At 36.8% G+C, this 26843-nt stretch overlaps 1 protein-coding gene across 2 annotated transcripts; it reads left to right on the top strand.

The window, feature by feature from the left end:
• The first annotated feature begins 11 nt into the window (after positions 1–11).
• Positions 12–26667, top strand: LOC306884471 (synaptotagmin-16-like). 2 transcript variants are annotated; one of them, XM_079440350.1, is made up of 7 exons: positions 12–233; positions 9035–9211; positions 13449–13661; positions 17767–18083; positions 18655–19095; positions 22627–22810; positions 24259–26667. In XM_079440350.1, exons 1-7 carry the CDS (start codon positions 221–223, stop codon positions 24570–24572), a joined length of 1659 nt encoding a protein of 552 aa, XP_079296476.1. In that variant the 5' UTR covers positions 12–220; the 3' UTR covers positions 24573–26667. The 2 variants fall into 2 exon arrangements, with proteins under 2 accessions (XP_079296476.1, XP_079296477.1); XM_079440351.1 differs by having other exon boundaries at positions 119–233; positions 17770–18083.
• Positions 26668–26843: the final 176 nt, after the last annotated feature.

Raw genomic sequence — 26843 nt, 5'->3', positions numbered from 1 at the left:
GAGCGCGCGGCGCGTTCTCGTCCAGTTGCCCGCGTGTCCGTGTGCTCGCCCCCGACAGCAGTGTGTCCCGGTGGGCTTCTCCTCCGTCTCCAGCAGGTTTGAGGGGGACAGACGGACTGATACGTGCAGTAGGACCGGAGCCAAGCCTCTGTGATTATACTTATGAAGAAATCGATCGATATTGATCGATAGGGCGGGTGATTGACAGTGCAACGCCACCATGGCATCAGATAGTAAGTATCGCGTTACTTTAAACGATATTAGAAAGCTTTGAATTCATTCCTGATCAAATATCGTCACACACACTATCAGTTTATTTATTAAAGCTCCTTGGCTGATTTTGCGGCGGGGCTCAGCCATGAATTTTGCCAGCATCATTATCATCATTCATATCATCCCTGGTCCATCTCCTGTACTGTACATGACATTATAACCATTATAACATTATCATTCAGACGATTATAAACACGCCTGGAGAATTTCAAGCGACGTTTTATATAATCCATGTTCTGGCTGTTGCTAGTGTTGCAGTTTATTTCCTCACCCTCTGATTGTTATTGCCTTTGAATATATATATATATATATATATATTAATCATTCTAGTTTTAAAGCACACATTATAATGGCTTAAATGATTTTGATCGTGTTTCTTCCTATACCTTTTATTTAAGTGGCTTTTTAAAATAAATTACTGTCCCTCATACGGCCGTCATTACCATCACACCGATTTGGAGAACAATTCAGTTTTTCAAAAAGAAGAAAAAAAAAATGGTTGGCTTAAACTTTTTTTAATTTGTGTTCCTCTTTTATTATTATTTATAACACACAAAGAAATCCAAAATCAATACACTTACACTAAAATCAGCTTTAATGTTGTTCAAGGCCCTGATCTTTAATACAGCAGATGTAGCATAGATAAATCACAGTATGAAGAAGCCTCATTTTTCAAGATTGTCTCATACGTCCAGCCAACTGAAGAATCACATATCAGTGTCAAGAGGCAGATCGTGCAACTGTGTTTATCATCTAGAAATAAACCTTCAGAAAACATGTTCATTTTTGCCCCTGCTGAAAGGCCATCCATTCTCTAAATCAACTTTGTTAGATCTCCAATGGGAAATGTAGAGCCAAAATACTAAAAATAGTTCAATTAATAAATCATCTATAATTGAAATGTACTGGTTTATTTTGCAGGGAGATCTCGGCTACACATAGGGAGTATTTTACAAGGGTATTTTCTCAAAACTGAATTTTAATATATTTTTTTATAAGAGCTTCTGGTTCAACAAGTCAAAACATCAGAAAAAGGCAGGCTACAGAACTGTCTGGGGCAGTACCCTTTCAAAAGATACTAATGTGTACACCTTAGTTAGCCTAATATGTACCTTTAATGTAGTAATGTACCTCTTACTGGGGTACTGCCCCAGTAACGTCTTTGTACTCTTTTTCTGAAAGTGAAAATCCAATTATATAATGAAGGTGCATTTTAACTTGAACTCTTGCTTTCAGTATAAAGGTATTGTTCATAAATGTCAGATCAGGGCAAGTTGTCATGTGTTGTACGTTTTTGTGTTTCAGTTTCTATTCAAAATAAGAGTTTAATCATTTTTCCACTTTTTGTTGGTTTAAGTTGGCTTGAAAGACATTAGCTTATAATGCATTTGAAAAACAGATATGTTTGTGAGGATTCATTTTTTTACTTTCGATAATATTTAAAAAAAAAAATTTTGTAAACAGCTACGAGAATGCTTTTTGTGCACAAACAAAACAAAAATAACGACTTTATTCAAAAATATGACATGGAAGTGAAGAAATTGTTGAATTATTTTTTTATTTTTTTTATCTTTGCACACAAAAACGTATTCTTGTAGCTTTATAAAATCACGGATGAACCACTAATGTCACAAGGTCTATTTTAACAATGTTCTTACTCCCTTTCAAGGCCTTGTCAGTTGCGTTGCTGTCTATGCAGGGACAGAAAGCTTTCGGATTTCATCAAAAATATCTTACTTTGTGTTCTGAAGATGAACAAAGGTCTTACAGGTTTGGAACGACATGAGGTTAAGTAATTAATGACAGAATTTTCATTTTGGGGTGAACTATCCCTTTAATAGAGTCTGTAGAAACATCTCAAACTGAGACATTGAAAGCATGAAATAGAGATTTGGTTTCCCATTTATGATGGAGTTTAAATTGTTCTCTTATTGATTTCTGCTCTATAGTTGGAGGCCTAATAAATATTTTATTTTAATAATGTATTTACCCTACTATTAATACATAGGCCCAATTGTTTATAACCAGGATGAGATTATAACTCTTTGCCAGAAATATGCAAATTATCTAATTTTTTTTTTATTTTGCATTAGATCACATTATCTCTAATTGCATTTGTTCTATTTTAATCTCTAGTTGGCTCAGATGAAAAAATTACCTATAACCTAACTAGTCTAATGTTTAAAGACCCTGGACCCAGGAGAGACCAGAATCCTACCGTATTCCATTCCGTTCTTGGACTAATAATATTCTCAGACAGTTTCTGGGAAATGGCACCTTTATTTGGTCAGTCATGAAAATTGAGAATCACAAGCCTCTGTTATCAGCCGTTGATTTGTCCTGCAGAGAATGTGCAAGTGTGTTTGAGGTTCATCCAACCCTTCTTTATTTATAGAGTGATTCATTCTCATTCACCTCTGCCTTTATTACAGTATGACAGTGAGAGACAGAGTGATTATATCATCTCAGGTGGTGTGTGTTTTGAAGGAGGAGACAGAAAAGCATTGATCTACATGTAAAACCCTTCTCATCTCTAGAAACACATGTCTAGATGCTCCAGTATTATACAACACAAATCCAGGATACAAAGAATTTTGAATCTTAATCTATGATTTAGGCTCTGGAATTTGTATTTGTACATTATATGGTTGTGAGTGAGCTTAAGGGTACTATTTTGTTGTCATGAATTGGTTTACAAATCACTTTCCAGCAGGTGTATTATACTGGACGAAATAAATATTTGTGCCCTAAGTAGGTTAGATTACATTCAGTTACATTAATGCAATTACATTACCATTCAAAAGTTTGGGGTCGGTAATATTTTCTAATGTTTTTGAAAGAAGAGACTTATGCTCATCAAGGCTACATTTGTATGATACAGTGAAAACAGTATTGTGAAATATTATTACAATATAAAACAACTGTTTTCTGCTTTAATTTACTTAAAAATTTAATTTATTCCTGTGATGGAAAAGCCAAATTTTGATAATTTCATCATTACTCCAGCTCTCAGTGTCACCCGATTCTTCAGAACTCATTCTAATATGTTGATTTGGCGATAAACACTTCTTGTTTTGACAGTTCAAATGGTTCTACTGCCTAATTAATAGAAAGTTCAAAATAACAGCATTTATGCTTATGTTAAAGGAAAACAATTTGCCAACAGTGTAAGATTAAGTTTATAATGTCACCATTTGGCCTGTGAACTTGTGTTCTGCAGCATGTCTTTCTGTCTGTGCAACGTTGTTTACTCGGTTGAACCACTTTTGTTCAGGAATTTAGATTTTGTGGATAAGAAATAAAAGAGTCGGTGCCTTTATGTTTAGAGTATAGTGGATTTTGAGAAGCCTTCAGATGTCAGGAAGGGTGTTAGAGCCTGAGAGGAAGCTTTCTGCAAAAATGGAGAGAGACGACATCCTGTAGCAGTTAACTAATGGCAAACCCTTAATGCTGGCTTTCAAACTTTTTGGCATTAAAAGAAATTACTTTAGGCTTTAAGCACTTTGACTTTTCATTTTTCTTTCATATCTAATAAGCAGTTAAATGTGGAGTGTTTATGCTTGTGTGTTACATTGTCTTTAATTTGAAATAAATTAAATACATATATAAAAGAAAACAAATCACAACAAACAAAATCTTGCTATTTAAGATTTTTCGTTGAGTTTTTCCTCAGTCTAAGCAGGTAGGCTATATGATGCAGTTCAAACAAATAGCCAGTAGATGGAGATGTTTTACTATTTTCAGGCATAACAAGAATTGTATGGCGTTTAAAAAAACAATGTTTTGTTATTGCTTAGAGAGTTTGCCTCTTTCCATCTCCCTATATTTATTTTTTACGTCTTGTTTAGCAACACAAGTCATTTTTGATTCCCTTCTCAGTCATTCTCAGTAAAAAAGCTTCAAAGCTGTCACTGGCGGTACCTTGAGGTACAAAAGCTAAAAGGTACATCTTTGTTCCTTATTGACCCTTAAATGATACGTATAAGTACCTTTAAAATATCTAGTAGTACTTTAAAAATACATAAAGTGTGCATATTAGTAACTTTTAAAAGGGTACCGCCTCAGTGACAGTTTTTAACTTTTTTCTGACAGTGTTGGGTGTACGAGTTAAACATTTAACATTTTTTGGATAATAGTTAGTTAATAATAAGTAATATTTAGAGCTCATATGAACTCTGTGCACTCAAGAACAGAAAATCCATGGCAACATTAAACCGTGTGTGTTTATGTGAACAAAGCCATGCACAAATCACTCCTCAGTCCTCACAGAATGCTTGAGTTGTTTCCTAGGAAACCATCCTGCTCATGCAGTAGAGGTCCATGTGGGTGTGTGTGAATGTGTGTTTCTGTGCTTACAAGGTCAGTGTGTTCTTGCTTGCACATGTAGAAGAGTGCAGAGAGCATGGCCAAGTGTTTGGATATGAAATTCATAGCCCTATGCAGCAGCATGTATCTCACTTGAATCTTAAAGGGATAGTCCACCCAAATTCTGTCATCGTTTTACTCACCTTCATGTCGTTCCAAACCTGACTGACTCTCCCCTGAAAAACATGAAAGGAGATGTTAGGCAGAATGTTCGTGCTGCTCTTTTCTATACAGTGATAGGGAGGTTTTTATAACCATATTTATCTCTGCTTCTGTTTTTCACTTGTTTGTGTGAGTGGTAGTATTTTTCATCGCAGCCACTGACTTGTGCATTTGGCTTGTGTGTGTGTGTGTGTGTGTGTGTGTGGGTGCAGATTAGATGGTTCAGCATAATAGTGTTCAACATCAGCCTTTCATTCAACACACACATGTAAACACTCTCAAACACACACTCAGGAGTGCCTGCCCTCTCAGACTCGGTGAAATATTCACTCTTATGCAACATAATGGTCCATTTTACACTTGAAGTGTTCGCTTCAAAGCACCTTTGATGAATATGTGTTGAATATGAGGCCATGGTTTCTCTGTCTGCTGCAGGGCTGTTCTCCACCAGGCAGAGGTGGTCTATAGTAGTCTATAGTATAGTCAACAAATTCCCTTTTAATGAAAATATATTGCAACTGTAAGCAAAATGACTAATTGATCTTATATATATAAGTTCTATATATATATATTCTATATATGAATATATATATATATAATACATAAACTGGCAAATACATGTAGTTATGATTTATGTTCTGCTGCAACACATGTTTTCAGCAGTGCTGTAATAAATTGCATTAAATTAGCATTTTAGATCACTAAAGACATCTGTGTTCTTTAGACTTCTTTGTGTATATTTTACGGTAGTTTAAAATGTCATTATATAATATATCAGTTATATTAGCAGCAAAAGAATTCGAGAGAAAACATGGTCAGTGGTCTATAGGACTGTTTTTATGTATGCATGTATGTGTGTGTATATATATATATATATATATATATATATATATATAGTATCTCACAGAAGTGAGTACACCCCTCACATTTTTGTAAATATTTTATTATTTGCTACAATGTAAAGTAGTGAGTGTACAGCTTGTATAACAGTGTAAATTTGCTGTCCCCTCAAAATAACTCAACACACAGCCATTAATCTCTAAACCACTGGCCACAAAAGTGAGTACACCCCTAAGTGAAAATGTCCAAATTGGGCCCAGTTAGCCATTTTCTCACCCCGGTGTCATGTGACTCGTTAGTGTTACAAGGTCTCAGGTGTGAAAGGGCAGCAGGTGTGTTAAATTTGGTGTTATCGCTCTCACTGGAAGTTCAACATGGCACCTAATGGCAAAGAACTCTGAGGATCTGAAAAAAAGAATTGTTTCTCTTAGGGCTGTCACGATATTAGATTTTTCACTACACGGTTATTGTGGCCATAAGAATTCACGATATCGATATATCGCAATATCTATAGAAACCTTGGGGGGAAAAAGATATCAGTCAAATTATTTTTTACTTTCTTTATTGAGTTTTTCTTTTTCACCAAACGAACATAAGGATACTGATAAACGCACAAGACTCTGGCTTTCTCTGTCTTCTTTGGAGCTCCTATGAAATAACAAGAGAGAAAATACTGTCAAGTTCAACAATATGATGAATAAATATTAATGGTAACACTTTACAATAAGATGTATTTTGTTAACATTAATGTATTAACTAACAATACATTTATTACACTATTCATCTTTGTTAATGTTAATAAAAATACAGTTCATTGTTCATGTTAGTTCACAGCGTACATGGATAAGTTGGAAGAGAAAGATCAGATGAAGGCTGTAGGTAACCCCTTCTTTTCTTTTCTTTTTTGTCGATTTTATGATTCCTGGACTAAATTACTTAACTGTGAAAAGATAGTGAGAGCTGATGGGGAATATAACCAAATTGCAACCAGAAGCTTTAACTTAGCTTTGGCTTCCTGAAAGGAAAGTACTAGAGATGTTATAAGAGTTGGAAAATCTGATAAAAGACAGATAAATTCATCCAAATAAAATAAATTGTTGAACAAATTTTAAAAAGTATCAAAAATACAAAAATAATTGGCCCCAAACATGCCAACTGAACAGCAGTGCTCAATGTACATACTGTACACACACAGTAGGATTGCAGAACTTGTCCTGAGCATGTATGTCAAGCTGTGTGTGTGTGTGTGTGTGAGAGAGAGAGAGAGAGAGAGAGAGAGAGAAGTACACATTTAAAGAGAAAGAGTACGAATGAATGCTTATGAATGTTTTTTTTTTTTTGGCACTGCAACCAGCTTAACATTTGACAGAGTTTAATGTGACAATGTGGTCGCTCAGTTTTTCAAGATCAGTTTTAATCATGCAACTGTTAATAGATTTGCACAAAGAAATAAAGTGTTACTACGCACAGGCCATATTGATTGCAAATACAAAAATAAGACGAGTAAAGACAACGCGGTACTTTTTAAAATAATCACCCTTTACTTAAATATGTGAACACAGAAAACATTTGTTAACAGGTTAATGTAACATTTCCCATTCTACCTAGTAAAATAATGGCAACTTACTCTGATGAACACGGTTCTTCGAGTAGCTGCGAGCGCTGCGTCGTCTTCTTGTTTGACAGGTGTCAGGGTTAAGGCGCAACCAGGTACTGAGGTTGAAGGGGTGGGTGGTCAGCCTGTCAGTGCTCAGGCCATACGCCGCACACTCCATCAAATTGGTCTGCATGGCTGTTGTCCCAGAAGGAAGCCTCTTCTAAAGATGATGCACAAGAAAGCCTGTAAACAGTTTGCTGAAGATAAGCAGACTAAGGATATGGATTACTGGAACCGTGTCCTGTGGTCTGATGAGACCAAGATAAACTTATTTAGTTCAGATAGTGTCAAGCGTGTGTGGCGGCAACCAGGTGAGGAGTACAAAGACAAGTGTGTCTTGCCTACAGTCATGGTGGTGGGAGTGTCTTGGTTTGGGGCTGCATGAGTGCTACCGGCACTGGGGAGCTACAGTTCATTGAGGGAACCATAAATGCCAACATGTACTGTGACATACTGAAGCAGAGACTGGGCCGCAGGGAAGTATTCCAACATGATAACGACCCCAAAGACACCTCCAAGACAACCACTGCCTTGCCAAAGAAGCTGAGGGTAAAGGTGAAGGACTGGCCAAGCATGTCTCCAGACCTAAACCCTATTGAGCATCTGTGGGGCATCCTCAAAGGTAAGGTGTAGGAGCGCAAGGTCTCTAACATCCACCAGCTCTGTGATGTCATCATGGAGGAGTGAAAGAGGACTCCAGTGGCAACCTGTGAAGCTCTGGTGAACTCCATGCCCAAGAGGGTTAAGGCAGTGCTGGAAAATAATGGTGGCCACACAAAATATTGACACTTTGGGCCCAATTTGGACATTTTCACTTAGGGGTGTACTCACTTTTGTGGCCAGCGGTTTAGACATTAATGGCTGTGTGTTGAGTTATTTTGAGGGGACAGCAAATTTACACTGTTATACAAGCTGTACACTCACTACTTTACATTGTAGCAAAGTGTCATTTCTTCAGTGTTGTCACATGAAAAGATATAATAAAATATTTACAAAAATGTGAGGGGTGTACTCACTTCTGTGAGATACTGTGTGTGTATATATATATATATATATATATATATATATATATATATATATATAGTGTATTAGTGCTGTCAAACGATTAATGTCATTTGTGTAACTAGGGTTTTATACCAGGATGTGTAAAAATGTTAAAGGGTAAAGCTACTCTATAATATTATTGTGGTGGCTGCATTCACCTGTGTGTGGATTGTGTTTGCGTAAGGTTTTGAGGACAAAATGTGGGGGGTGTTGAGGGGGGCGCGAGTGAAATTAGACAAACTTGGGGGGGCGCATGTCCTAAAAGGTTGAAAACCCCTGGAGTAGACCAACCAAATGTTTCCAAAAAGGGAAATTATGTCATTATTTACTCGCCCTCATATTTTTCCAAACCTGCATGACTTTCTGTATTCTGTAGAACAAAAAAGATGAAATGATAAAGAATGTTGAAAACCAAACAGTTTTGTTTCCCACTGACTTTCATTGTATTTTTTGTCCATACAATGGAATTTAATAGGAACCTAAACTATTTGGCCATCTACATTCTTTATAATATCTTCTTTATGTTCCACAGAAGAAAGTCATGTAGGTTTGGAAGGACATGAGGGTGAGTAAATAATGACATAATTTCATTTTTGGGTAGACCATCTCTTTAATGGACAGAAGATATCAGTACTACAGTATACTTTAAATGCTTCTGATCAATGTGTATCTGTGTGTCTGTTCCCTCACCAGTCACTCCCGAGGCGGTGGGCTTCCTGTCAGCTGTGGGCATCTTTGTTGTTTTGTTGGCCATACTCTTCCTCTTTATAAATAAGAAGCTTTGTTTCGCTCGTGTCGGAGGTCTGCCGTGCCTCGAGCAGTACAGCCGGCGCAAAAGAAGAGACCGCGCTGGGATTCACCAGGGTCTCGGTGAGTATTATTGTTCAGGCAAACGTTTTTCGCCGACTTTCTCTTGCTCTTTTTTTTTGCAAAAGGTGCACTTCATTATTAAAATACATTCTCCTATCCAAGATTAATATAATAATAGTCTGTTTGATGACCAATGGCAGACAGAGGGAGTGTTTGGGACCCAATTATCTGCATATTATATGCACTGAACCACACACATGTTTGTGTGCACTGTGGGTCCCTATCTCTATTCATTCCTGGCAAACACACATACACACGCACTCAAATGAGTAAGCCTGCACCTTTTGGTTAGACACACACACACTTGCTCATTACACAGTCAGTATATCAGCTGGGTGTTGGAGGAAGTTCTGCTGTGGTATTTCAAAGTAGCTCCTTTAGTAAACATTCACTTTGTCTGTCTTATGAGATGTCCTGAGTCTACTAGCTAGTTAAATGCCATGCATCAGGTGCTGCTGAACTGGTTCGATTGAAGGTTTGCTATATGTAGATGTAGGTGCAGGGGATCTAAATGGAGTAATAGGTTGTTTTTTGAGGAAGCCATGCTGGTAAGTGTTTGTAGTAGGGATGTACGATATATCAGTACCATATTGGTTATTGGCTGATATTTGAGATTTTTGACATTTGATATTTGACATTTAATTGCGCGTGCTGGGTTTTCATATTTTTACATTTAGAATACCTCTACCATCATCTAACGCTCACTAAAAGTTTATCTTTAGAAACACCAATCATTTAATTACACTGTTAAATGCAGTCTTTGGCAAATTTCATTTGCATACTGTGCATTATAATGTTGTGATGCCTAAATTCACTTGTAACATTTATAACTGACTGACTATTTATTTAGACAAAATAGTAAAGATTTTGAATATTACCCAATTATCAGTTATTGGCCATAAAATAATAATAATAATTGGCTTTTTGGTTTTGGACAGAATTTTAGAACAGTTTAAACTGTACTATTTAGAACAGTTTTCAATAGATAGCTGAAGGCAGTTAACTTTTAGTTAAATTGTACATTTGATGTCTATCTGCTCTGCAAATTATAGTTGTTATTTGCACTATGGAAGTAAATATTCTGTATAAGCTCTGTTGATTTTGTTTTTGAAACAGTAACAACATTAGGGAATTCACTGGGTCTTCTGTGCATCTGAAAATAGATCTTCTTTTGAGCCGTTGTCAAAGGTTTTGGGGAAAACATTTTGAAATCTGATGGAATGGCGGACGTTCCTCATGCAGGTATCCCAGCATTCTCTTCATGGCTCACTCAGATTTCAGATGCTTTCTCCAATGGTTTCCGCCGCCTCGGCCAAAATGGAGCTGTTGACTCTGAGGGCTCAGTGAAAGATGAGAGTTCAGAGGTGGAGCAGAACTTGAGGGTTGTTCATGGATCTGGAGTGGATCCACAGGAGAAGCTGGTGCTGCGAGGTCAGGGCAGTAGGTTTGATTATGCCCCCTCTGTCGAACGTTTGACTCCCATCACCGAAGAGATGGACGAGCTGGAGAGCAGAAGGAGTCTGCTGGCTTCACGCTGCTCTGATGCTGGTAAGATGTAGGTTAGAAGTTGGATTGGTTTATCTTCTTGGTCCATGTTTGAGACTGCTGTCTGTTTGTTTAGTTTAAACATCACTGGTGGTTCTCTTCTTCTCGCTAACTGGTTACATGCTTGCTGTATAAGGTTTTGTTACCTGTTTGTGACTGATAGCTTCATAATTTTAGTGTTTGTTAGGGTCTTAAAATTATTGGTCCTCCTTGCTACAGTAAGTTTTGGGTTGTTCAGTCGACCTAATTTTTAATGTGACAATTAGTATATTAAATGTGCAGGGCTTTATTGGCCAAGTATGTTTACACATACAAGGAATTTGTTAAAATACAATACAAATTTTATTTTTATAGCACATTTAAAACAACTGCCGTTGACCAAAGTGCTTTCCAGCATCATTACATAGTCACAAAAACAAAATTCAACATTAATTCAACATTAAAATGTAAAACCTGATCCCTCTAATCGACTCCAAAAGCTCTACTAAAAAGGTACGATTTCAATCTAGACTTAAAAGCATCCACAGATGGGGAAGATTTCATATGCATTGGGAGAGGGTTCCATAAACGGGGAGCAGCCACTGAAAAGGCCCTCTCACCCTTAGTTTTTAATCTCGTTTTTGGAACATAAAGAATCATCTGCTTTGAAGATCTCAAGTTTCTTGAATTTTGATAAGGAATTAAAAGGTCAGCAATATATTTTGGGGAAATGCAATGCCAAATTCTACAGGAAACCAGTGTAAAGAAACCAAGATATATTTGTTATAGTGACATAAGCTCCACAGTGCAACAGAATGACAGCAACAGGACAGAGATATTAAAAGAATAATACACAAATATCCAAATAGGCAATGTACAAAACAGCAAAAACACAATATATAATATAGACAATTATGTGTGTATAGGTCTGTTATGTGCAAATTTTAAATGAAAAAAATAAATACAAAATAAGTATGTGTGGTGAATAATGTATAATAGAGTTGTGTGTTCCATGTTTATTGTCAAGTGTTCATGATTCTAAAATTTTCATGCTTAATTTTAAAGTGCCCCAATTATGCCTTTTCGAATATTACCTTTCATGCAGTGTGTCGTGTAGCAGTATGTGAACATAAACTTTTTGCAAAGTTGTGAAGTGCACGATAAATGAAGTTATTGTATATCAGATAAAAGAGTCGACTCGCAATCGCCTAAACGAGTCAGGAATTCGAATCTTATTCTGTTACGGCTGTACGTCACGAAGTAACACATTTGCATAATGTCCGCCCATGGGCTGTCATCCTCGCTGTACGCGGTAGACCAATCACAAAGGACTGCGCCATCTGACCAATCACAGCAGTGAGGGTTCACGGAAAGGAGGGTTTAGAGGGACTGATTCTTCGAAGTGCTTCGCAAGAGTCGTTTAGGAATAATTTAGAAATTAGGTCAAATTAAAGCTATTTTTTGAGAAAAATAAACTGTTTTTTTTTACCTTGGATGCATTTAAACCTGTTTTAGGACACTCATAAAACAATATTAGCAACCTTAAAAATGGCATAATAATGGCATTAAACATTACATGGCCTGGCACCTCATAAACACACCGAATTGTTGCATCCATACACTCCTAGTCGTAGATTTCACTCCTCTCAGTCAAGCTTCAAACACATCTGAGATCTATGGGTGACAAGGATTTCTCTTTCTATGCCCCTGTCCTTTGGAATTCTCTGCCTCTTGAACTTAGGGGAGTTCAGAATTATGATGGTTTTAAATATATATATATATATATATATATATATATATATATATATATATATATATATATATATATATATATATATAGGTCTGAGCTGGAAAGTTTCTTAAGTTCACATTAATTCACCAAAAAAAAAAAGAAGAAAATGAAATATAGGTATGTCTGTCATGTAGTAAATTAATCTTTTGAGCATATTATTGAAATTTCTATATGTTAATTAATTCATATTAAGTCATAAAACAGTACATTTTCATTCAAAATGTATTTAGAAATTTAATGATTTTAAAGTTTCTTCTTTTTTTCTGTACAGAGTCAGAGAGGTAAACTTGGTTTAATGTATGTTCTATACAAAATGTCCATGAGTTGGACTCTACAAGGACGTTTGTTTTGAAGAGTTCTTTGCTGCAGTTATTTATGAGCTGTTCTGTTTGGAATGGCACAGCTGTTATGATTGTTCTCTTTTCAGATTCCCTGCGTAGGTATCATTTATGTCATATGGAACGCACTCAGTGTGTACATTGAGGAAAACACTTCACAGTGAGGGACTGGTAACCATGGCAACCTCCTATGTTGCTCCTTACATAGCCACTTGGCCTAATTTGATGTATGTGAGTGGTGTAAATGGTGCTTGCTAAGGCAGTTATCACTATTAATATTGCATAAACATTTTTAGAAAGATTTTTCAAAGATTTTTTTTTAGAAAGAATTTAGTACTTTTTTTAAAAACTCAAAAATCTGCTGAAGCTGGTTGCTTTAAATTTTTGTAGTATAGGAATGGTAATGGCATGGCAATGGTAATTGCCCAGAGCAACCACATAGCAATGCACTTGGAATTATGGCTGGTAGGCCTGTATTGGTCCATATTCTTTCATTTTCTCTGCATTTATCTTTGCCTAAATATTTGTAACTTTTTTTATTTGCCCCTTTTTTGTCCATCTTTCCCCATTTGTGTGTCTGCAGTGAATAGTTATGGTGATGACGGTGAGATTTCCAGCTCATCAGGGAGCGATGATGAGTTAGCGAAGCAGTTTGAGATCTCGGTTTCCCGCTCACAAAGCTTCCATTCAGGGGTTACGGAGATCAACACCCAGAATGCACCGGGGCAACATCACAAATTTAAACGGCTGATGTCTGACCAGGAAGAAGGAAGCACAGATCCATCTGACTGTGAAGGTACATACACACATTCTCCTATTTGCTCAGACATTTGTATATAAATATGCTATGCTTTCCTGATATACATAACAGCCACATACAGTATGTGTCAACCACACTGAATATTTCACTATGCTTTGAAGTGGCTCCTCGCTGATTAATAGAGCACAGAACCATGGTTTAGAAAGAAGGACAGTGAATTGCATTTAAGAGATTCATTTCATTCATTAAGGTCATTCAGTTATTTCAAAAGCATTTCTACTTGAGGGTACTGTATGTGTGAGTTTTCAGTGTGTGAGTGTGGGTGATTGTGAATAAAAGATTGCCTTTAATTCAGTCATCAGAATAACACAGAAGTTTTTTTTATATAAGCCATTAAAAAGATGACTCTGGCTGGCTTTTTGACATAAAATATAAAAAGAATATAGTTTTTTGTCAATAAAATCGAATCAATTAACTTTATGGTAAACCAGTGTTGATACTGTTATCTAAAACTATTAAAAACCTTCAAATATAGCTGCAATAATACACAATAAGGAAATTATTTTTTAATATAGCTTATTAAAAATTAGTAGTTAGCTCTGCAAACTAACTGAACTAAGTTGAAGTACTAAAATGACTAAAACTAAGACTAAAATAAAAAAAATGAAGTGAATTAAAGTGACAAAAATATAACAAAATTACTAAAACTTACACTAAAATTAAAATAAACCTGAAAATGAAAAATATTGATAATTAATATCATATAAATGTAAATGTAAATAATACTAAAATAACACGGTGGTAAGTCAAAGAAAGAAAAAAAGGTTTGATGGAAAGATACTCTGCTAGCTAGTGGTTTGTCAAATATTGTTCTCCAAAATTGTTCTCCATTTACAAGTCTTTTTACTTTTTTTATAGGAATGAAATTTCACAAATGAGATGTCTTTAATATTGCTCCTCTAATACTCCTCTTAGAGAGCAAAACGATTACATAGAAATCAAATTGAGACTTTTGCTTAGATTGATACTGTTTTGAGAGTTTTAAAGGTGCAATAGGTGACAGTCTTCAGAAACATTTTTTGTTATGCTTGCTGAATTCTCTTCACACCCCGATAGCAATAATTTATTTAAGTGGTCTAAATGTATTTATCTGTATTTATATATTGTGTGGAAGGCGTAAGACCAAGAAATGTTCGTCCAATCAAAATGTTCTTTCCGAGCATATTGATTGACTTTCCTACCTGGCTGTCAACATATGTATTTGCATACCTCTGCGCACCCGCTTCGCGCAGACAGGATACGTCATCAGCACGGTTATGTACGCTAGGCAAACATCAACAGCCTTTTCTTCCTTCCTGGTATTGTTGTACATTTACTAACTGTGCTATAAAGTTTTCTCACCGGTGAATGACACATGATGTATTGTAGTAATGTTTTCTCTGATGGTCTGATCTGTGCGTATATGCGTTTAGGAGGTGTGGCTTTGAACGGCGACTTGCAGGGAGGGTGGGACAATCGCGTTCAGTGCTATCAGGCTAAAGATCTCCTACTGCACCTTTAAGACCCAGAATGAACCAGGATTGAGAACCAATGAATGTAATGAATTTTCAAAACATTCAATTTGATAATGTTAATTAAAAATGCTTATTAAATATTTGAACACTGACTTTCCTCACTCGGGCTAAAGGCTAAAGCTAACCTATGTTTCAGAAGATACAATACAAACGCCTTTTATAAATATTTTATGAATGTGCTGGCAGTCACATCACTGTTAATTCCCCTAATGCTCAGTAAACATCCCTGATCTGTACATTGCAAGGATACATAGCTCAACTAAAACCAACTTCTAGTTGGTTACTTGTGTCCACTGAATTCTTACTGAATTCTTGCTGTATGGAGCTGTATTTCTCAGAATGTTCATCACAGTATCAGTTGCCATGGAAAAGCGTCTTTCTGGTCACCATGGTAACAGAGTAACTGGCCCTGTCTGCAGTTAATTGGTCTCTGATGCTGAGCAGAACAGTTGGTACCTAAACGAGATTTCATTCAGTGAAATTCACAGTCAGAGTCACAGGATAAGCGCTTAAAGCTGTAAATTACTCTCATTATCATCTGCTCCGGAGAGCCTGATCGGTCAAAGGAGCCTATCCTGCAATTATGAGTGTCAATAAAATTTAATTTGCTAAACGTTTAGGTTTAATCATGTCTTTATTTCTCTATTAAAAATCTACTACTAAATATAGTTGTCTTTTTATTTGAATTGCCCTGTAGAATTAAAATTTACAAATGAAATCTTAGTTTCTCAGCTGTTTTTCAGCTATTTATCCTATTCCAATATTTCACAAACTGCTTAGTTTTGTCAAGAAGTCATCAATTAAATCTCATTCAGTTTGAACTCAAATATTTCTCATTAAAGACTTAATTGTCAGAATTTTCTATATTAGTTTATAGCTCTTTAAATAGAACTTAAATATATTAACATACTGTTTGTTTGGTAACATTATACAATAAGGTTTCATTTGTTCACTATTAATAGTATTAGTTAATGTTAATTTCAGCATTTATTAATACTGGGGCTCAGTAAAAAAAAATTATATTTCGTTTTTAATTGATTCTCATTTTTACGAAATGATATTGATTCTTAAATCTCATCACATCCAAATAAATCACAGTAAGTGTAGTGTTTTACTTCTGATATTAAACCAAGTCTCAGATTTCAAATTCTGTCCATTTTATTACAATATTCAAACAATAAATAACGTTATGGCGCTGTTTAATGTGGAGTGACAGCACCTGAGTTCAAGAGAAGGGATAGCACGACGTGTGCGTGATCATCTCCTCCACTTTAATACCAGGTTCAGCAAGAAATAAACATGAATGAACATCAGAAGGTACGTTAAATGATAGCTTGAGAATTCAAACACTTGGGAGAGCTTCAGAAGGAGTGAACTGAAGCTGGAGTCAGTGCATCAAGAGTCACCACGCTCAGATGTCTTCAGGAAAAGGACTACCAAGCCACTTCTGAAACAGAAACAACATCAGAAGCATCTTACCTGGGCTGTGGAGAAAAAGAACTGGGTTATTGCTCAGTGGTCCTCTTTTAAGATAAAAGTACATTTTGCATTTCAGTTGGAAATCAAGGTCTGGAGTCTGGAGGATGACTGGAGAGGCACAGAATCCAAGCTGCTTGAAGTCCAGTGTGAAGTTTCTGAAGTCAGTGATGATTTGGGGTGCCGTGACGTCTGCTGGTGTTGGTCAATTGTGTTTTATCAAGTCCAAAGTCAATGCAGCCATCTACCAGGAGATTTTGGAGCACTTTATGCTTCCATCTGCTGACAAGCTTTATGGAGATGCTGATTTCATTTTCCAGCAGGACTTTAGCACCTGCCCACAGTGCCAAAACCACTTTCAAGTGGTTTGCTGACCATGATATTACGGTGCTTGATTGGCCAGCTAACATGCCTGACCTGAACCCCATATGGAATCTATGGGATATTTTCAAGAGAAAGATGAGAAACAGTGGATCCAACAATCCAGACGAGCTGAAGCCTCAATAGTGCCTCAGCAGCACGCCAGCACCACAGGCTGATCGCTTCCTTGCCACACCTGACTGATGCTGGAGTTTGTGCTAAAGGAGCCCTGACCAAGTACTGAGTGCATAAATGAACATACTTGAAAGAACTTGAACTTTACTGTTTTTGCAATTCCTTATTTTGATCGATCTTAGGAAATATTGAAATGTTTTACTTTACATGAAATGAATCTAGAAAATATTGAAAGTTTCACTTTTTTAAATGTTACAAAAAAAAAAAAAACTTTTTCACGATATTCTAATTTTTGGAGATGCACCTGTATATCCAAAATAATTGATATTGAATCTAATCGAATCGGAAATCAAATCTCAAGCTTGTGAATCAGAATTTAATTGTGAAATTTATTTTAAAAAACAGCCGTAATTAATAATAATATTATTATAATCATTATTATAATTGTTTGTATTATTTTAATTGAGCTAACACAGGACCTTAATATAAAGTGTTACCATTTTCATTTTTGGAGAAACATCTGAGACAAAGCAATTTTCTGAGCAACACATTAGTTCAGTCATATGAAATAATTGGGTCTCATTCTTTCCATTTAGAAGCTGAGAGAAACAGCGTCCCACGTTTTCAGGATCCCCTCTCATCCAGGCGACGTGTGAGGTCTGAGCCGAGAGACCCATTATCACAGAGTCCTCTTCCTGAGGGCCGGACCCTCACAGACCCCCTCTCTCTGATGGCGGAACAGATCTCTGTGGGCTCCCAGGACACAGGGGACGATCTGGAGGCGCTACCCAGGGATGAGGGCAGTCGTCTGAGCAGTGTGGGGCGGCAAACCTCACAAAGGAGTCTGGCAATCGACAATCATGGATATGACAATAGTGAGGCTACGGATAGTATTTCCACATGGAGCTCTGAGGTGTGTACGCTTGTGTGCTACAAAGCCAAAATTATAAAAATATAATAATTTCTGCCAAATCATGTGACACTGAAGACTGGAGTAATGGCTGCTGCACTTATACTAAAATATATTAAAACGATTTAAGACGAAAAAAGACGTTTTAAATTGTAATAATATGTAACAGTATTAAGATTTTGACTGTATTTTTGATCATGCAAATGCAGCCTTGGTAAATACAAGAGGCTTCTTTCAAAAATATTAACAAGATGGATGTTATATGTTACACCATGATTTAACTTTTCCATTCATAATTAGATCATCTAAATCTCTCTCCACCTCTTCACAAGTATTATGAGAACTAAATTCTAATGAAAATACATGAATCGTCTGTGCTCTATGGCACTCATAGCTGTTGCTAATGGAAACACCTTGTGTTTATGTATTAGTTTTTCACAGTAAAATCTTCCTCATCCATTTGGAGAGAGGTGTGGGAGGTTGTGTGTGAAAGTGTGTTACATCTGTATGTTTACGTATGTATTGAGCATGTTTGTCTTTATATATATAAATGAGCTTTTCCTCTCTCTAACAGCATGAACAATCTCCATCCCACCCCTTGAGCGCTTCCCCTCGTGGACATATCTCAAAATGTGGGGATCTCATAATTGCCCTCGACTACCGGGCAGAAACGCATAGGCTCCTGGTCACGGTGATAATGGCCCAAGGTATTCCAGACAAGGCACGGAGCGGCATGGACTCCTGGCAGGTGCATGTGGTGCTGTTACCTGGTAAACGACAGCGGCACAAGACGGCCGTACAGAAAGGCTCCATGCCCAGGTTTGAGGAGACATTCCGGTTCTCACATCTAGAGCCGGGGGATCTGGGTTCCTCTGCGCTGCGGTTCCGCCTGTATGCGCTGGGGAAGATGAACAGGGAGAGGATGATGGGAGAGGCCATGTACAAGCTGAGCAGGCTGAAACACATGGGACGCTTTGAGATCATGCTGGTCCTGGAGCCACGTAGTAATCTCAAGGTGTGTATGTGTACTTGCTTTGATAGTATTCTTATTTATTAATTTATTTTTTTATTATAATTTTTTTTTTGTGCAGTTTTTGGCTCAACAGTAAGGATTTTTCAACTGGCATAGTTGGGCCAGTAGTTCAGGCCCCACTACAAAATAATTATTTAAAAAATTTATAAAAAAGATTTCTAACAATGTATTTGTATATGTGCCAGAAATAATATTTGTATTTATATTGAATTACAATCTATACATATAAAGATTATAATCTATCTATCTATCTATCTATCTATCTGTCTGTCTGTCTGTCTGTCTATTTTTCTATCTGTCTATCTATTTATCTGTCTGTCTGTCTATCATCTATCATCTGTCTATTTATTATCTATCTACCATCTATCTATCTACAGGTACATCTCAAAAAATTAGAATATGGTGAAAAAGTTCAGTTTTTCTTGTAACTTATTTCAAAAAGTGAAACTTTCATATATTTTAGATTAATTACATGTTATGCCACAGCCATATCACCCTGCAGCCCAAGACCGGTTGCCCACTGAAGCTAAGCAGGGTTGAGCCTGGTCAGTACCTGGATGGGAGACCTCCTGGGAAAACTAGGTTGCTGTTGGAAGAGGTGTTAGTGAGGCCAGCAGGGGGTGCTCACCCTGCGGTCTGTGTGGGTCCTAGCGTCCCAGTATAGTGACGGGGACACTATACTGTCAAAAAGCACCGTCTTTCGGATGAGACGTTAAACCGAGGTCCTGACTCTCTGTGGTCATTAAAAATCCCAGGATGTCTTTCGAAAAGAGTAGAGGTGTGACCTCGGCATCCTGGCCAAATTTCCCCATTGGTCTCTGACCATCATGGCCTCCTAATCATCCCCTTACACTGATTGGCTTCATCACTCTGTCTCCTCTCCACCAGTAAGCTGGTGTGTGGTGGGCGTTCTGGCGCACTATGGCTGCCGTCGCATCATCCAGGTGGATGCTGCACACTGGTGGTGGATGAGGAGACACCACCCCTCACAATGTAGAGCGCTTTGAGTGCTTAGAAAAGCGCTATATAAATGTAATGAATTATTATTATTATTATAAAGTAAAACACTTCAAAAGTTTTTTTGTTTTAATTTTGATGATTAGAACTTACAGCTAATGAAAGTCAAAAATCAGTACATTTACATTTGAGTTTCAATAAATGACCATCCATACAGTATACATTTTTAAATCTCTTGTTCTTTGAAACCACAATAATGGGGAACACTGCTGACTTGGCAATGATCCAGAAGACGAACATTGATGCCCTCCACAAAGAGGGTAAGTCACAGAGGGTCATTACTGAAAGGTGTGGCTGTTTACAGAGTGCTGTATCAAAGCATATTAAATGCAAAGTTGACTGGAAGGAAGAAATTGGGTAGGAAAATGTGCACAAGCAACAGGGATGACCGCAAGCTTGAGAATACTGTCAAGCAAAGCTGATTCAAACACTTGGGAGAGCTTCACAAGGAGTGGACTGAAGCTGGAGTCAGTGCATCAAGAGTCACCACGCTCAGACGTCTTCAGGAAAAAGGCTACCAAGCCACTTCTGAACCAGAGACAACATCAGAAGCGTCTTACCTGGGCTGTGGAGAAAAAGAACTGTACAGTTGCTCAGTGGTCCAAAGTCCTCTTTTCAGATGAAAGTAAATTTTGCATTTAATTTGGAAATCAAGGTCCCAGAGTCTGGAGGAAGAGTGGAGAGGTACAGAATCCATGTTGCTTGAAGTCCAGTGTGAAGTTTCCACAGTCAGTAATGATTTGGGCTGCCATGTCATCTGCTGGTGTTGGTCCACTGTGTTTTCTGAAGTCCACAGTCAACGCAGCCATCTACCAGGAAATTTTAGAGCACTTCATGCTTCCTTCTGCTGACAAGCTTTATGGAGATGCTGATTTCATTTTCCAGCAGGACTTGGCACCTGCCCACACTGCCAAAGTTGCCAAAAGCTGGTTCAATGACCATGGTGTTACTGTGCTTGATTGGCCAGCAAACTCGCCTGACCTGAACCGCATAGAGAGTCTATGGGGTATTGTCAAGAGGAAGATGAGAGACACCAGACCCAACAATGCAGATGACCTGAAGGCCGCTATCAAAGCAACCTGGGCTTCCACACCACCTCAGCAGTGCCACAAACTGATCAACTCCATGCCACGCCGAATTGAGGCAGTAATTAAAGCAAAAGAAGCCCCTACCAAGTATTGAGTGCATAGAAATGAACATACTTTTCAGAAGCCTGACATTTCGGTTTAAAATATCCTTTTTTTATTGATCTTATGTAATATTCAAATTTTCTGAGACACTGAATTTTGGGTTTTCATGATCTTTAAATTTCAAGAAATAAAGGCTTGAAATATTTCACTCTATGTAGAATGAATATATATAATATACGGATTTCACTTTCTGATATGAGTGAGAAAAAATATTGACCTTTTTCACGATATTCTAATTTGTTTTAGATGTACCTCTGTCTGTCTATCTATCTATCTATCTATCTATCTATCTATCTATCTATCTATCTATCTATCTATCTATCTATCTATCTATCTATCTATCTATCTATCTATCTATCTATCTATCTCTATGTCTGTCTGTCTGTCTGTCTGTCTGTCTGTCTATCTATCTATCTATCTATCTATCTATCAATCTATAAATATACAGTACATAAAGTCATACCCAACTAAATTACATTACCTTTGTGCAGAATTAATAACAAAATGTTATATAGCACAGAAAGCTAAATATTTAGGTTTGCAATGCAGAAAAACACATTTTTGTTGAGATAATGAAACACTGGCTCAAAACTCTCTTATGTTGAAAAATATTTTTGTAGTTGTAGTTTTGTGAATTTGTACATGAAGATTAATGGAGTGGCTTTGAAAAAAATAGTCTATTTCAGTCTTTCAATGTAAAAATGTAGCATTTAATTCAGTATGTTACTTGCTGTTCTAATTATTATTTTACTCTTTCTAATATTATTATTTGTAATTATATATATATATATATATATATATACATACATACATATATATATATATATATGTTTTTTTTTTTTTTTTTTTTTTTTTTTTTTTTGAGAAATATACTAGCAATTTTGGAATGAAAATTGTTTTAAAGTAATTAAAGGCTCAAGTGGACAGATACATTTTGATACTTTTGGATTGACTCCAAAATGCTTTTTATGAATATTTAACTTTACAAACTCAACAAATCTTTCTAAAGACTCGTCAGAATATAACATGCTGGAACTTTTCTGAGGGGTTTTGTTTGCAAAGATTATTTTGTACATCTGTAAAATTGTACATATTTACAAGGGATACCACTTTTTAAAAGGTACATTGAAAATAAATTGGTGTAGGATTTACTCAGAAACAATTTTAATGCCAAACTATCTAGTAAATTTCACAAAGAATTGCCAACTAGCATAATGAAATAGTTCAGTGTCCATATGTTGAAAACTATGTAGAACTATGTGCAAACACCAACTAATTAGGTTGGCATCTTCCTCCTTCCCTACAGACAGTAGACTCCCAGGTGTCTTTCAGCGCTCAGAGTGACAGTGCTTCCTCCAGTCATTCTGTGTCTCACGGTGGAAACCCAGAACTACTGCTGGGTTTATCATATAACGCCACCACAGGACGTCTGTCTGTGGAGATCATTAAAGGCAGCCACTTCCGTAACTTCGCTCTCAACAGACCTCCAGGTAAACACACTGTCCCACTCACACTAACAGAGGCTCAGAAACACATTCACAGGCATCATTAGACCATCAGGAGTGACTCTTGAGCAAATAACCTTTTGTAAAGCCGTCTGATATTGATTCAGAGTAAATGTACTGCAATAATTCCTTTCTACACGAACAAGCTGCTAGAACACACATTTGTACAAGCACATTTTGAATGTGTCATCCTCACACATTGTGTTGTGGGTCAAATATCAGGCTTTTAGAGTTCATGCTGTTCGTATGACTATTAATCTGTCACAGTCACTCACAATGATGTTTCTCGGTGAATGGAGTTACAGGGCATTTAATCGATCACAGAGCCCCAGATCTTTTTCTCACACCTCTCTCATCAAGTCGATGAGTCACTGCTGAAGAAAACCATGCATACGCACACACAAACATACTGTATACTGTGATATAATGCTGTGTCACAGATTTGTGCTCACTTCAAAAATAAAAACAATATTTGTTACTGTACTTATCTACTCAACCATTAGAGTCGGTAATTTTATTTTATTTTTTTTCTTAAATGTCTCTTTAAAAAAAAAATAGTTCACCCAAAAATGAAAATTTGCTGAAAATTGACTCAGGCCAGCCAAGATGTAAATGAGTTTGTTTCTTCATCAGAACAGATTTGGAGAAATTTAGCATTATATCACATGCTCACAAATGGACCCTCTGCAGTGAATGGGTGCCATCACAATAGGAGTCCAAAACAGCTGATAAAAACATTACAATAATCCACACAATTTAAACTCAAGCCATTGCTTCTGGTTAAAATATAACTGCTCTGTCCATTATATTGCTTTCTTCAGTTAAAAGTGTTTTGAATCAGGAGAGAAATATGCACAGATAAAGCATGATTTACATATGAAAACAGTTCTAAACAAATATGTTGGTGGACTTTGATGTGAGAGGACAATAGGACATGGACTTTTTCACTGTATGAAGCATTATTATGGATTATTGACTCTTATTTTAGTCAGAAGCGACAGTTTAAAGTTAAAACTTTTCACAAGATATTCACTGATTGACTGGAGTTGTGTTGATTACTTGTGGATTATTGTGATGTTTTTATCAGCTGTTTGAATTCTAATTCTGACGGCACCCATTCACTCCTGAGTATTCATTGATTTTTCTACATTTTTCCAGATCTGCTCAGATGAGAAAACAAACTCATCTACATCTGATCCTTCATAAATCATTCTAATATGCTGGTTTGGTGCATGAAATGAAACATTTCTTATTGTTATCAATGTTGAAAACAGTTGTGCTGCTTAATATAAAACAAATTCACAAATTAGTATTATCCAATAACAAAAAGATTTGATCACTGGGAGAAGATGGAATAAATCATAAAAGGTTTATGTTGAAGATAATTAAGTAAATATATCGAGGTGAGATTTAGTGACGTGTTTCTCTTTCAGATACATTTGGTAAGCTCACTCTGTTAAACTCCATGGGACAGGAGATATCCCGCTGTAAGACGTCCATCCGTCGCAGTCAGCCGAATCCTGTCTTCAAGGAGACGTTTGTCTTCCAGGTCGCACTGTTCCAACTGTCAGACGTCACATTAATGGTCTCCATTTACAATCGGCGGAACATGAAGCGCAAGGAGATGATTGGCTGGGTGGCTCTGGGCCAGAACAGCAGTGGTGAGGAGGAACTTCTTCACTGGCAGGACATGAAGGAGAGCGGAAACCAACAAGTCTGCCGCTGGCACACACTACTGGAAGCTTAGAGGAGAGATAGAAGTCTAATCACTCATACCTACTGCGCTCAGCTGGATTTTCCTTTGGGAAGGAGGTGAAAGCCAAGACCAAAAATACCCACAAAAACGGAATAAGCATTTTTAACCATATCAAACAAAGATAAGGCATGCCAATTTTGGAAGCACATCCAAACACAAAGAAACACCCACATACCACTTTCCCTCTCCCTGAGAGTACTTGAAACAGCCTCTTATCTGGTAACCAGGAAATGACTTCATGGCGTAATATACAGACTACTCACTTCAACTCCAGCAGTAACCAATCAAAACACATGATAGCCCGAGCCACGGTGATTGTCGCCTAGCGATTTCATGAATGGAGGATTGATTTGAAATGATTAAATGCCTTTCTTCAGATGGTTTTAAGCCTGAACACCAGAACCAGTTTTGGTGAGACCAAACGTTTAAAGAGCAGAAAACTGTTAGTTGAACATGTGCGCTTTCATTCATGCTCTCCTACTGATGACACTGAAGCTGTTTCTTTTTATTACATTTTGCATTTTTTATTACATTTTACATCAAATATGCTGTAATCTAAAGTCACAGACTCACGGACAGTGTTGTGATAAGAGTTGCTGGTACACAAGTTATCCCTATTCATATTAGAATAAGAGATATTAGCAAATGACTTTAAAAAATGAATTTGAAATTTTGAAAAAAAAGAAATTTCTGTTATTATTTACTCACCTCATAATCTTCCATTATGAATGCTTTTCATTCAACCAGGGAACACAAAACTCTTTTTAGTAATTTCATTGAATGATGACTGGTGCTGGTCAGGATTTAAAGGAGACCTATTATGTCTCTTATTACAACATGTAATATAAATCTCAGGCGTCCCCATAATGTGTCTGTGAAGTTTCAGCTCAAAATACCCCCACACATCAATTATTATATCATTTTGAAAATGCCTATTTTGAGTGGAAGTAGAAACGCACTGTTTTACCTACCCTCTTTTCCTGACTAGGGCTGTGCCTTTACAGCTTGTTCCTCAGATACTCTGCTAAAAAACATCTGTTTGGTTTTGATTATCATGTCTATCATGCCGAAATCATGCATTTTAAACCATATCAGTTTAAACTTCTGATATACGGTTTTCTGAGTGCACACATCTTAAGCACATGCACAGAGAGGCATGCGAGTCTTTTTCATGTCTTATTGCGCTTAAACTGTCAAATACACACAAGTTTATGTGAAAAACACACGAGTTACAAAAACAGTCGGTTATATCTTTGAAGGTAAACAGCTGGGAAAGAAATCGCATGTTTATATTAGATCTGTGTGTTAAAACAGTTAGCATGCTTTGCTTGAACTTCCGCCATATGTTAGAACTGGCACACTGTTGTCGCTTCCGAAAAAACATAAGTGGCACTGTGGGAGGAAACGTGCAGGTTAAGGGGTGGTAATTTTATAAGATCCCCTTTCTATGTCACTGGGGGAGCAAAATCGTTTTTTTCACAAGCTTGCCTAGAAAACGTGAAAAAGAACAACCCAGTAATTTTTTTGGTAAGCCTTTCTCTGTTGGTATAGGTGCCGATAGAGAACCGATTTTCATGATATGTCACCTGTTCCTCTCACAGAGCTATTGTATGGCTTGAGATGGTTTCGAGTACAGTGCCCAAGTCATATGCACTATTTTTATGGTGCTTGTGAATCCATTTTGAAGCTTGAAAGCTCCAGTCCCCCATTCATTGTAATTGCTTTGAAAGAGACCAATCCTACTTACCAAAAATTGTCTGTACTCAGAGCGCAGACACTTACGCATGTCCAAAAAAATCTTCAGACAATCTTAACACCGTCCTTATGACATTAAAACCCAAACTCTTTTGTCATGCATGCCTGTGATGCTTTATGCATATATAAAGTGCCTGATCTGGTCAAACCTGTATGGAATTTTATTTATAACCAATAATATTGGAGATTAGCATGGAACAATACAGATGCATGGACCACAGTGTTTTCAAAAATCAATAGTGCCTGTTTTGCATGCATTCAAATACAACGTGGTTTTTGGAGATAAATGCATATATTTTTGTCTATCATTAAAGACGTCTGTAATACACTACTTTTGCTGGCAATGTGATTTTTTTATGATTCAGAATAGCAATAAATCTTTATTTTGTTACACTGTTTATGCATTGATCTTAGTGCATCACAACTGTGAAAATAGGTGATACTGGCACTGAAAAATGTTCGATTGCCTGTAACCTACCATATGATCATATGTGACCCTGGAGCACA

This window comes from Barbus barbus (assembly GCF_936440315.1).
Source record: "Barbus barbus genome assembly, chromosome: 18".
NCBI classification, from domain to species: domain Eukaryota; kingdom Metazoa; phylum Chordata; class Actinopteri; order Cypriniformes; family Cyprinidae; genus Barbus; species Barbus barbus.
Note: the sequence above shows the minus strand (reverse complement) of the source record. Positions and strands in the feature narration are given on the sequence as shown.

Coding starts and splice junctions, on each gene's coding strand:
- LOC306884471 (XM_079440350.1), top strand. Junction 13,662..17,766: donor AGATCCATCTGACTGTGAAG/GTACATACACAC, acceptor CTTTCCATTTAG/AAGCTGAGAGAAACAGCGTC. Junction 22,811..24,258: donor CGCTCTCAACAGACCTCCAG/GTAAACACACTG, acceptor TTTCTCTTTCAG/ATACATTTGGTAAGCTCACT.